Source organism: Cynara cardunculus (assembly GCF_001531365.2).
Source record: "Cynara cardunculus var. scolymus isolate 2C chromosome LG 17, CcrdV1, whole genome shotgun sequence".
NCBI classification, from domain to species: Eukaryota; Viridiplantae; Streptophyta; class Magnoliopsida; order Asterales; family Asteraceae; genus Cynara; species Cynara cardunculus.
In genome coordinates this window covers 33963408-33976492 of record NC_037544.1, presented here as the reverse complement: position 1 = coordinate 33976492, position 13085 = coordinate 33963408, and the positions used below count along the sequence as shown (strand labels likewise).

Below are 13085 nucleotides of genomic sequence, written 5' to 3'. Positions count from 1 at the left end.
TCGACGCCATGAACCACCGGTCACTGTGGCCTCTCACCGTAATCACCACCTCCATCCTAGATCGGTGACTCCCAACCGTTAAAACCCAAATTCTGACAAACTAGAAATCAAATTCTAATTGAAATTGAATTAAGATCGTCTTTTCTTGGAAACCCAGAAATGTGACCAAAATCCTCATGGATCTTAAGAAAAACAACAAATTGGTGATCCCGTAAAAAATTAGAAGTCCAAATCGAATACGAATCCAAATATGTGAGAGAAACAACAAATCGGGTGCGAGTGAGGAACAAAGCTTGTTAACGCTACGCACACATCTGCAAATTGATCACTTCACCGATCCAAAGATGACTTGCAAAATTGTCAACATCGCAATATACATATATGCAAAATATACATATATCTGAAAATCATACGTGATTCACACACACACACACACACACATATATATATATATATATTCACGTATAAAATCATACAGGTTTAAAAGTCGTCCGCTTCCGCTTTTGCTTTTTCGACATTAATGTAAAATTACATGTGATTTTGTACATTAACGACATCTTTTTGTTTCCATAAATAGTTAGTGTTCTCGTTTGAACTTTTCTCTATTATTATTATTATTATTATTATTATTATTATTATTATTATTATATATGTATATATATATATATATGTATATATATAACTTATTAATACGTTTAAATTTTAAAAAATTAACTGATATCCATGTTCAAATATGAATGGTGCCTATCGACACTCAAGCCTGTTCATCGTGCTTTCTTTCCTTTAGATTCCCTCCTCTTTCGCAACTCGATTCCCTCATCCATAAGGACAATGGGAAATACAAATCCCTAGGACAATAGAAAATCTTCAAAATACTTGACAAAAATATAAAATAAGAAGAAAAATACACTTGTTTGTTTGCAAAACCCACATCTTAAAGAAGTGCATGACCAGATTGGAAGCACGGAGGTTCATTCGCAATGGGACAACTCACCCAGCCAGGAGTAATTTCAAATCACGAATTGACACGAAATCACCAGGTAAGGCCACCCGGCCTCGAATAGGAGGGGGCTTAGCTTTACTAGAAGGTCGATGAGCTGGGTCAATCTCCATGCCCTTAAACGAGAAATAGGCGATGCACCATCCTTCCTTAAAAAAAAATTGCCAAGCCACCCTCAAAAAAAGTAAGACTGTTGGTCTTGCTAAAGACTAACAAGCTTTGGACCCTAATAATACGACAAAATACTCCATACGACCGATAACCATCAAAAGATTCTTGTTTAAAAATCACACATTTATAAAATAAAATCTGAGAGAGATGATGTTCTACAGGTATACTTCCAATATGTGCGTGTGCACGGGCATACAAAGACGAGTTCAAACAAGAACAATGCTCGTCTTTTTGCTATAGTTTTGTTATAGATTTTACGGAGGGTGTTAGCAGCGTGTTCGCTTAAGCCAAAATTATGCATAAATTGCAGGTCATGCAAGACGTTACCCGTCTTTAAACGTAAAATGCAATTTCTCATGCAGGTTTTTCCTCGGTGCACAAAAACCGTGCGTCTGTTTGTACAGTTTAAAAGATCAAAAATGATCATTCATCTATGTTTTACAAGGAGATGCATGCTAAATATATATTATTGCCTGCTAAAACGAAAGACAATAATAATACTTGCGACTTTCAAGTTGCTATATACAGATATGCATTCCTTTGGCTTCAATGACGTTATTAGCACAAAGATAGCCATCCAAAAGGCCTGCAACCACTTTCAAGTCGAGTCTCTTCCATTCCCATGATGACGACGATTTTGATACCTGATTTTCTAATTGTGTAGTTTCGGATACCGCATTCTCTCTATAAAGAGTGGTGATGGTAATGGTCCAAAACGGCTTGTCCATATCATTTTACGTTGATGGCTGCAGCCATAGTTCTCAACTTCTGAGAAATTTCTGAAAAGGATGGTCTTTCTGCTGGATCGGCAGACCAACACCTTCCCATTAAGGCCTTCCATTCAGGATCACACCATGTTGGGATCGTTGGACGTAATGAGTTGTTCACGATTCCCCCTGCAGAAAAAATCATATTCAAATAATGATATCCATTCGACTCATAACATGAAATCTTTTCTTTACTCAATTTCCAACATAGTATTACGAATGAAATCAACAATCTGTTTTCTATAAAGTATAAACTATCACTTGGATCACAAGTATCTCATAGTTCACTATCTAAACTTGTTTATGGATACTATGTACCAACAGGGTGGTTCAAAGGGAAACAACGTGAAGGCGGGCATTTTTATTCTCTTTAATTTGACATCCATATTGTTATACTTTTTCACTCGTTTTTCTTCTTTCTTCATTAGTTTTTTTTTGTGTTTTCATGCTTCCAACCTCAGCCTCTTCCCATTTGAACCACCCCCTATGTACCAATTGTCATTTAAGAGGTGTTTGGGTAACGACTTCTTCATTGTTTACACTTGACCTCCCTATATTTACACTTTATCCCCTTCTCCACAATTACCACACATCTTTTGTTCCTGTGCTTCAGTTCTTCATTACCCATTGATGTTTATTAACAGAAAGCCCACAAAATGATATGAATATGAAGCACATACCAATTATGGAAGCACAATGCATATCTCCATAAGGTTCATCTCCAGTAAGCAATTCCCACATAACAATCCCGAATGAGTAGACATCAATCTGGATGGTGGAAAAAAAAACAAATGAATAAATGACTATATAACTAGATATTTTTAAGGATAATAACAACGGGAAATGAGGGTTGTTTTACTAATTTCACACAACATGCTGTACCTTTTCCGTTACCATGTGACTTTTGCCACTAAGCAGCTCAGGTGCCATCCAGGGCAGTGTTCCTCGCACACCTCCAGACACCAAAGTGTGTTGTTTTACCTTCGATAAGCCAAGATCCCCAATCTAGAAAGATTCACATTACACAGACAAACATACATAAAGCTCAACAAAATCCTCGAAGGAAACATAAAATAAAAAATAAAAAACATATTGAAATGAACACTAGTACATAACATACCTTGCAAATTGGTCGGTGTGGATCTCTCATATTCACAAGTAGATTTTCACATTTTAGATCAAAATGCACGATATTTTTTCCATGCAAATATTCCATTCCAAAAGAAGCATCCATAGCTATGATAAGTCTCTTACGGCGATCAATAGTTCTGTCACCAACAGTAATTAATGCCATCAGTCCCGTAATAAATGCAATGTATGATTAGAGATGGTCTAATAAAAGTGTTTATTACTCCCTTCCCAAAATAAGTGTTCACATTCCTTTTTTAGTTTGTCCCAAAATAAATGTCCAGTTTCAAAACAAGTACCTACTTTCCAATTCTACCCTTAATCATGAGATGGAAAAATTCACTACTCCAATAAGAATAAAATTGTCATTTAGTTGATTAAAAAGTGCAATAATTACACACTTCAAAAATTGTGTGCCTTTTTCATCGTGGACATTTTTGGGATGGCGGGAGTACGTAAAAATCTAAAAGGCCCCTCAACAACGAAAAAATATAGGAATCTTGTAGAGCAAAATCAATGCTATCGATATCTAATGATTACATATGTGGAAAGAGTAATTCTAGATTGAAACTTAGTCAAAGAAAAAGGGAAATCTTGGCAGTTATATTTGAGATTCTTAAAAAAAGATAAGAGACAATAAGATTCATGAATAGCTTATGCAAAACACGCTTTCTTGATAGGAAGAATCTTGGAAAAATAATGACAACATGCCAATGCATGACACATCAGGAAAAATTGCTACCTGTCTTTTTTCTGTAAGAACTGCTTCAGAGATCCGTTAACCATGAACTCTGTCACAGTTGCCAAAGAGCCATCTGGTCCATCACGAACTATACCATAGAAAGAGACGACATTTGGGTGGTGCAATGAACTTAAAATCAGCGCCTCCTTCCAAAAATCTGCAATCTGCATACAAATAGATGGAAAATTGATAAACAGGAGGTCCTAATAGAGCAGATCTACCACTGCAGAACAATGAAGAAAACACCATTTTCAAGACAACTTTTTGATATAGGGGCTCCTAGAATCGACACCATAGGACATAAACTTTATCAAACTCAACAACAGAGGCATTAAGAATATCCAACGCAATCTTCTGCAAGCGCATTCAACCAGGTATATACTAGTGCCTGTGAACCTCGTTTTGCTATTACAGACGTTGCATTAAACAGTCACAATGACACACATACACCTTGTATAGTAAAGCCATTGTCTATTGTTTGTATGTAGCGAAATGACTACTTTACCCTTATTTAATTTAGTTATCTTATCAACTCTTAATTATTTGTGCATTAATTAAGGGTATATTTGGAAATTTAGTTATCTATTTTTTAAACTGGACACTTACTTTAAGACAAACATAAAGTATTTTAAATATGCCATATATGGCAAGTGATTTTGATAAATTTGATAACTAGAAACTACAAAAACCCCCAAATTAGCTAAGCTAACAGTGTTGATATTTCTGATTTGGAAAATCAGGATTAAGAAGGTCATACATGAGGCCATGCTACCCAAGGCACTACATCTAGCTATATCCATGAAAATGGGAAAAAAAATGTCTCAGGAAATTACCCTATTAATGAAGCACAGCTTTGTAGGTGTGTAGCAAGAAATGAGCAAGGGCAGAGTTGTCATTCCCTTAGTGACTGACGCCTCAGTGAAAATAATCAAAGAGCTTTGCACTCAATGGATAGTTCCAGGGGGTAAAGAAGCTAGTCAAAGAGAGTACACAACAGCTGGGAGTTGGAACATAGGATCATCAATAGAAACAGGGATAGTTAAGTGATATGCAAAGTAAAAGGAAAGTAAAATATTGGATGCATTTAGGAAACTAAAAGGGATCACTTAATGAAGAAAATAGAGAAAACAGGTTTTTAAGTGATGGCATGCAGGAAAAGATGGGACGAGGAATGGGTGGGTACCATGAAACACATGAGCTTAAAACACGTAGTTAAGATCAAAAGACAAGGACATAGAATCACATTACAGAACTATCAATTTCAGCATGGGGGTATGAATGTCATTAGTGTTTAGTGAACATGGCTTGGGTGGATCTACGAAAAGACTGTTCCCGGTAAGCCCTAGAAGAAGTCATTGGAAAATACCTAGCAACTCAATAAATTAAGGGAAGGGGTTTTACGGTCATGTAGATGTGTTTTGGAAGAATTTCATGGGAACTTTGGTGGGAGAAGAAATCTTAAATTTTGTGGTAATTAATTTGTTAGTTGCAAACACCTTTTAGGAAAACCAACTCTCACCTAATGACCTTTAGCAGCAACCAGAACTCTAGCTAGATAGACTTTGCACATACCAGGAATAGGTACGAATGAAATGCATAAACTGTAATGTCATACCCCCAGAGTGTGCAGTGAGACAACTTAGGCTTGTAGCAGAAAACAACTGGATTAGACACGACATTCGGTGGAGTAGGGAATAGGGATGTTAAGCATCCTAGAACCAGTAGATGGGACCTAAAAGGAGATAAAGCATAAATGTTCAATGATCAAATGGTCAAGTAAGGGCCTTGGGATATCAAAGGGGAATAGCATGTTGAACGAGATGACAACATGCATTCAAATATGTTTTTGTAACAAGTCCCAAAAATGCAACACAAGGGAATCAGGTGTTACATCTACTTAATATGAGACTAGAATGTTGTTGGAGAAAATAGTAAGTGAATCTACACTTGATGATTTAATGAGCAAGTGCAAAGGCTATCTAGGAGAAAAAAATGCTACAAACTCTTGCATGTTTGCAAGAGTGCAAAGAACATAGATAAGTAGTATAAACTAGCCAACAAGAAAGCAATGACAGAAGCTAGAGATAAAGCATATGAAAGAGCTAAAACAAAACTTGCAGACAACAAAGAGTGAGAATGATGCCAACAAGTTGGCTAAGATAAGAGAGAAAAATTACAGATACAAGTCACTTAAGAAAATCAAGGATTGCAATCAAAGACTTTTTAGTTAAACATGATGAGGTTGGGATTATTTTGATAAGTTGTATGGTAGAAGAATTGTGGGGTGCAGGGAAACCTGCGATTCTTGCAGATAGAAGATTTGTAGATAGAATCAAAGTGCTGGAAGGAAGCACAAAGATAAAAGAAGATAAGCAAAGTGCAAGGAGCTGATAATATTTTTTTAGATGTTGGAACTGTAAGCAGAGCATGACTCACCAGAGTATTTAATGTCATAGGACGTGTGACAAATTTAGAAAGTGTGCCTAAATGCCAATACAGAAGAAAAGACGAGATACTATGAATTGCTTGAATTACCAAGGGATTTAAGAGTTAGGACTGATGTTCTGGAAAACTAATTTGGTTTTGGGTTGGGAGATCAACACATATTCACAAGCGGTTTCTATTGATCATGAAATGATAGAAAGCCAAGAAAGGAGATGTGTGCTCTTGAGAATAAATACCTACAGCGTGTGTAAAATGTTAATATAATTAAAGTTATGATGATCTCACGGTAACATCCATGAAAGCATGCAACAAGGAGACACATGTTTTTGCTGTCTTGAGCTTTTGCTTTAGTTTAGATGAGCTCACAAACAACATATGATAAACAACGGTGTGCATAGTTCATTGATGATATAGCATCGATTGTTGGAGTAGATATAGAAAATTAAAAAACAATTATGTATGTCATTCATTGATGATAGAGGGTTGATTAATGAGAGTAGAAGGACCTAGGCTTAAAGGAAACATGCATATGGCCTTATAATAAATAAATTACACACATTTGTCCATGATTACATATGACCGTATACGAAACATACATGTGTTGTTTTTCCTATTTTGAATGTCATTACCTCTTCTAGTAATGCATAATTTAGATAGTCTATGCAATTGACCAAGTCACTTGTGCAAACTGAATATCATCTTGGAGAGAGAAGTTGCTTCTAATTACTACTGTTTTTACTTTAGAATCACCCCCATCAACAAATCATTAGATTTTACTTGGTTCTTGAATATGTGTTGCAGTTATTAGGAATTCAGCTCCAAAATAATACATACTGGTTCTACACTATGCTTCAAATCAAAAACCAAATCTATTATTGGGGCTAAATCTAATTGTACCCTCTCACCAATTGGAACATAATGACGAAAGAAGTCTCTTCTAATTAATCTTTCTTTTTGGAAAGTCTCTTTAGATTCATTGGGCATTCGAATCATATCAGACCATACAAAAATCATAGTAATCCATCTTAATTATTGTAAAATGTAACTGGATAAAACTAGCATTAAAGACTGCTGCTTTGATGGGAAACAAAAAAAAATTGAAAGGAATAAAGACAAATAAGTTGTAAAACATACTCCCTTTCCACATAGAAATTGCAACATCTCCATGTTGGAAATCTTTGCATTTTACCTATTTCCATACCCATCATTACGTCATTTAACTAACTAACGTCATTTTTAGTTGTCATATGCTAGAAGACCTGTCTATTTAGGTTATTCATTAGGAGCAGTAATTCCCATCAGTTCACTAAGTTACAATTACAAACTGCTAAAAGTAATCGATAAAATTAACACAAACCTTCAATATAGAACTTATATAGAAGATATCAACTAGTTAACAATATATATACTATTATGACTGAAGGAAAGAGCATTAACGCAATCATACCAAACGTTCTCTTTCAGATGGCCTCCCAGCAAAACAACTGGCTTTAATTCTTTTGATTGCTACATCTGAACCCTTCCATTTCCCATGATAGACAGCTCCATAAGTACCAGATCCTAACTCCCGTATTTCCTCCAAATCATCGTTCTTTATAGTCTAATGAAGAACGTAAATACAAACTAAATGGTCATGCATAGTACCCAAGTCCAGAAGTTACACACATGAAATATAACTCATTCCCTTGTAGCATATCAAATATAAATAAGAGCGGAGAAGAACCTGCAAGCCCCTAGCAATGGCTTCTTCCTCAGCCTTTGTCGGTTCGATCTTTGTAATGGTTTGGGTGTCACTGTCAGAATCCAACTCCAAATCTGCAGGTGCATCCTATAAAACAAAGAAGTAGATTGATGAGAAAAAGTAATTCATGTACGAATCCTATAACTAGTACCCTTTACTCACCACAGCGTCTGATTCCTGCACAGTTTCTTCTTTGACCTTAACATCATTCACAACAGCAGAAGCAGCATCTTCTTCAGCTTCAGCTTTCACCTCTTCAGTACCTTCTAATTCTGCTTTCTTTACAGACTCAAAAGGCTCCCCAAGTTCTTCTTTTCTAAGAGCAGGACCATTGTTTTCATGAGAGTTTTCAGCTCCAATAATTTGCTTGGCAGGTAAGCAATTTGATCTATTAAACCCATGGGCCACCATGGAAATTGGGTTATTCTTCTGTTCTCTGCCTGAGACAGACAACTTGGCTGATTTCTCAACATTTACATCACGATTCAACTTTTCCCTTCCAAAACCATCCCTCTCCAACTTACAGACAGATTTTTTATTACTGGAATTATTGTTTGCTTCTGTATTCAACGTGTTCACAGAAAGCAGTAAATCATCAACCAAAGTTGGCGGTGGATCAGACCTTGTCACTTTATTTATAGGAATTGGGCAGCTTGGCAAATCAGAAGTAAATTGGATGGGTTCAAGAGTAAATCGGACGGGGTCAGGAGTAAGTTGCACAGGTGGCGTTAATTGCATGGATGCAGGCGTTAATTGCACGGGTTCAGGCGTCAATTGCATTGGTTCAGGCATCAATTGCACGGGTTCAGGCATCAATTGCACGGGTTCAGGCGTCAATTGCACAGGTGCAGGCGTCAATTGGATGGGTTCAGTTGGTATGTGATGCTGATACTCTAGATTGGAAGCATTTGGCGTCACTTTTAAAGCATGGCCATAAGAATTATCAGGAACACCCCCATCATATCCTGTCACTTTAGGAGAGGAATCAACTAAAGGATTCGGATTCTCCACCCCGACTGGAAGCCTGGGGATAGATTCCATTGTAGTCCTGACATAACCTAGGTTACATGTACCATTTTCTTGTTGTGGTGCACCTGATGCTTCATAAGAAGGATGTCCATGCATTGGACTTTGACCGTTTCTCCAGAAAGCATTTACAGGCACATGCCCATGTGATGATGCATGGTAAAGATTCTCAGCCCCATACGTATTAGGAAAATTTCCATGCCAAGCTCCACGCTCCTCGTGTGGAGTGTGGACATGAGAACCGGTAGCCATTGCTTGATCATGAAAGATCTCATTGCAGAACTCAGGCCGTTGACGAATATAGCGTGGGCGGTCCTCATGATGGACGTAATGTGAGGTCGCATGATTGCCATCTGGATATGCAGTGTTCCCAAGAGTGATATTCATTCCATTGCCATCTACAACATAGTGATCACTAAATCTTCCACCTCCTGGGTTATGTGATCTAGGTTCCTCGACCCGTGGGTTTGACTGATGCAGCATCCATCCTCTTTCATGAGGGTGAGCCTCATTATAGAGAGATCGAGGATCATTCTGCTCTCTGCCATAGAATGAATGAGGAAATTTCGTTTCTACGTTTGACATATAAGTTTCCCTACCAGGAGGGCATTCAGCAGAAGGATTAGCAACCTCATGAAAACCATTCCCTATGTTGTTCAAGTCTGGAGCTTCATTTCTTAGAAGAGGAGAACAATGGTGCTCACTGACATTGTTCCCTTCAAACATGCTGGAACCGTGTAGTATGTTACCAGGAAAACCAGCCTTCTCACCTGAGATAGGTGTTGGTGGTAACCATACAACATTCTCTGGTAACAAAGATTGCTGATCATACTGGGGATGATGACTGACATGCTGCTGCCTGAAATAATCATCTGGAGGAACTCTATCAAAACATTTGTCTGCTGGATCACCATAAGGAGTATGGTAACGAGAAGATGAAGGCGAATTTGGGAAGTCACTGCCATGATGCCTTGGAGAGTAGTATGCAGGACTCCATGGGGACTCCATCTCATTATACCTTTGGTTTAGAGACTGTTGGTGAGGGATTCTTACATGACCCAAGTTAACTGGCGACATGGGCGTCTCAAAATTCCTGTGGTTATGAATATTACCGTCCAGATTTAACTGATTGTAGTACTGTTCTATTAACTGAAGGTCATCCACAGGAGCTAGTCCTTGGACATCACCCATCTGCTGCTTTCCAAAATCAGGAGAGTCATTATGACTGTTCAAAGCATCAACATATCTCCTTTCATTATCCCGTTCATCCCTGTCTACAAAATGAATCGAATCATCCTGTTCGATGCTAGAGAATAAAAATATCCTAAGCCGAGTAAACCCATCTCCTGAACCCAGCTTTTCATACTCCTCCATCATATTTGTCACATCATCATCATTTACAACAGAAACAAGAGCATCAAGATCCTCGTCAGGCTGTTGATATTTCAAAACACTCGCCCCTTCAAACAACTCCTTCATCTTCCCCATCAGTTCTTCGAAACCAATATCCCTCGGAACACTCACAATCCTTGTCTCTCCACCTACATACCTAAGTTTTCCATCTTGTGGACGAGGCAATATACTACCATTGAAGCTACACAAAAACTTCAACCGAGGATGATCCTCATTCAAACTAGTAGCTGAACCGGGGGCGGTTGTTAATATTGTAGGACTGTCCATTTCAACTTGTCTATCCTCAGTTTCCACTAATGATTCCTCCAAAACCCTAGGGCTACTACAACACATCCGCTTGTATCATTCACAAACAAAACAAGACCTCCAAATCCCATTTCTCATCCTCAAATTCTCACGATTAACAGCACCCCTTACAAAACACCAAGCGTCATAACTCAATTACAGATTTCTTTTCCCCATAAAGATGCAATAAGTTAAACCAATCAAACAAAAAAAAACTAAAATCCAATTAAACCCCTACCTTTTTTCCAAGATTCAACGACAGAAACAGAAATCAACCAAGAAAGGACAAAGAATAGAGAACGAAGAGTGATCGATTATTCCAAATCCAATGAAATCTAAATTCAAAACTTTTCAACCCACTTACGTTGATAAGAAGAGGGAAATATGTGCCCTCTGTAATTGGTGAAGATAAGGATGATGATTGAAAGAGAAAGAATATGATGGTCAGTGAAGAAGAAGGTGAAGGCGGTGACAGAAGAAGAGCAAAAACGCCATTTTTGTCCCGTGATGAATCACAGTGTGGTGGCTTTCCAGCTAGGGCCACACGGGCGACATCGTGTTCCTTCTAATGTCTGCACTAATCAGCATCTATTTATCTCCGGTACCGCATATTCCATACACGCGCCAAAGAGGGGCGCGTGCAAAGAAAACATTGAGAACTTAATTTATGGTTTTCTTTTTCCAAATTAATTTCTATTTTAGGTGTATTTTTCTTTATTGTTATTAAATTTTAGTAAACTACAGATTCAGGGGTTGTTTATCAAACATTTATATGAGAACCGTTTATTCAGTTATTTATATTACTGGATGAGTATGATAATGATCGTGAATCATTCATGGTAAGAGACAATTTAATAACCGATAATTTTACTTGGTAAGTGACAGTGGTGACTCTTATTCGCTTAGCGTTTATCGGGTAAGAAGCATTTATCATTTACCAACAATCTTAGTACGTCCTCTCGATGACCGAAAATCTTACCCAGTAAGGCAAGTAAGAGCGATAACTCTAACTGACAAGCGTTTGAAAAACAACTCCTATGGTTTCTTAGTTTTCTAGATTATTAAGTTAAGGGCAAAATAGCAACCTACTTTCACAAATTTCTTTATTATAGCATTGTACTTTCAGTTTTTTTTATTACAGCATTGTATTTTCAAAATATTTTTTACTAGGGCATTGTACTTTCAAAATTTTACCCATTATAGCATTGGTTAACCTTTTAAATTAAATTTGGGTTCATGTCGTGATACAAATTCAATGCTTTATGCTCCAACCCACCATGAAATAAAGCAGTGATCAAAGTGTTCCAGGACATCTTCTCTCAGGCATTTTAACAAACAACTTATGTGCTTCGTCTATATAATTAGTATTGCAATAAGCACTTAACACTCAGTATCACGAAAAGAGGTTCTTGTGCGACATTTTATCGAACACCCGGAGTGCGGTTATTAAGCGACCACATTTGTGGTACAACTCGATTAAGCGGTTTTGATAGAAATGTATCATCAAACAGACGAGTATGAAGTATATGAGCATGGAGGAGCTTTCCATTTATACGAGATTTTTTGTCAATACAAAATTGCAAGAAATTTGTCAATTGGGTTGTGGTTCTGCTTTCTATTAGGGTGGCAACTGACAAGTGATTCAAAGTCTCAAAATCGTTAAAAAGAACTAGAAGGGTACTCGCGTAATGCAGCGAGATACATCTCGATTTTAATATTCTATTTTATTAGTTGTCTCTGTCGATGTTATAATACGATTTTATATGTTTGTAAGAAAACAATAATGATTCTATTTTTGAATAAAATATAAATTTAAAGATATCATAAAATTTTGAAAAAAAAAATATCAACATTAATATCAAATCAACTATTTAAAAGTTCTTATTTTTTATATAATTTCTTTAATTTATTTTTTATTATAATTTAATTTAAGTTTAANATAATAAAATATCTAAATATAATATAATATAATAATATCTTATCCTCATTATGATGTTAATAACCTATAAGTTTAAAGATCATAAAAATAAATAAGGGATTATGAATATATCTTAGAAATCAAAAGTTAAGAAATAGGATAATTTGTAATAAAACCAAATACTATCACTATTGCGATGACTTTGTATTAGTCAATGTTTGCGCCTTGGCATCGGCATGGCGTTAAGGCACAACCTTGTACATGTCGTCACGTTAACCTCTTGGCGTGGACATACGGTGTGGAGCTCGTTATGGCGCGTCTTGGCTCATCGATCGTCGCGTGTTATGACGTAGAAGGAAATATGCAATTTTCAAAACTTGAATAAGAGCAAATGTAAATATAACTTTATAGTTTTTATAGACCAAATATTGAATCAATAAATGAGGGGA

General features: G+C 36.8%; 1 protein-coding gene across 2 annotated transcripts; it reads right to left on the bottom strand.

Moving 5' to 3' along the window:
• Window positions 1–1468: 1468 nt before the first annotated feature.
• LOC112500290 (probable LIM domain-containing serine/threonine-protein kinase DDB_G0286997) lies at window positions 1469–11260 on the bottom strand. Of its 2 annotated transcripts, XM_025103735.1 has the most exons (9): window positions 11083–11260; window positions 8157–10845; window positions 7977–8081; window positions 7701–7853; window positions 3809–3972; window positions 3059–3206; window positions 2821–2943; window positions 2619–2706; window positions 1469–2067 (listed from the first exon to the last, which is right to left on the bottom strand). In XM_025103735.1, the coding sequence occupies exons 2-9, from the start codon at window positions 10764–10766 to the stop codon at window positions 1901–1903; spliced, it is 3558 nt and encodes a 1185-aa protein (XP_024959503.1). In that variant the 5' UTR covers window positions 10767–10845; window positions 11083–11260; the 3' UTR covers window positions 1469–1900. The 2 variants fall into 2 exon arrangements, with proteins under 2 accessions (XP_024959503.1, XP_024959502.1); XM_025103734.1 differs by having other exon boundaries at window positions 8157–11260.
• Between the last annotated feature and the right edge of the window lie 1825 nt (window positions 11261–13085).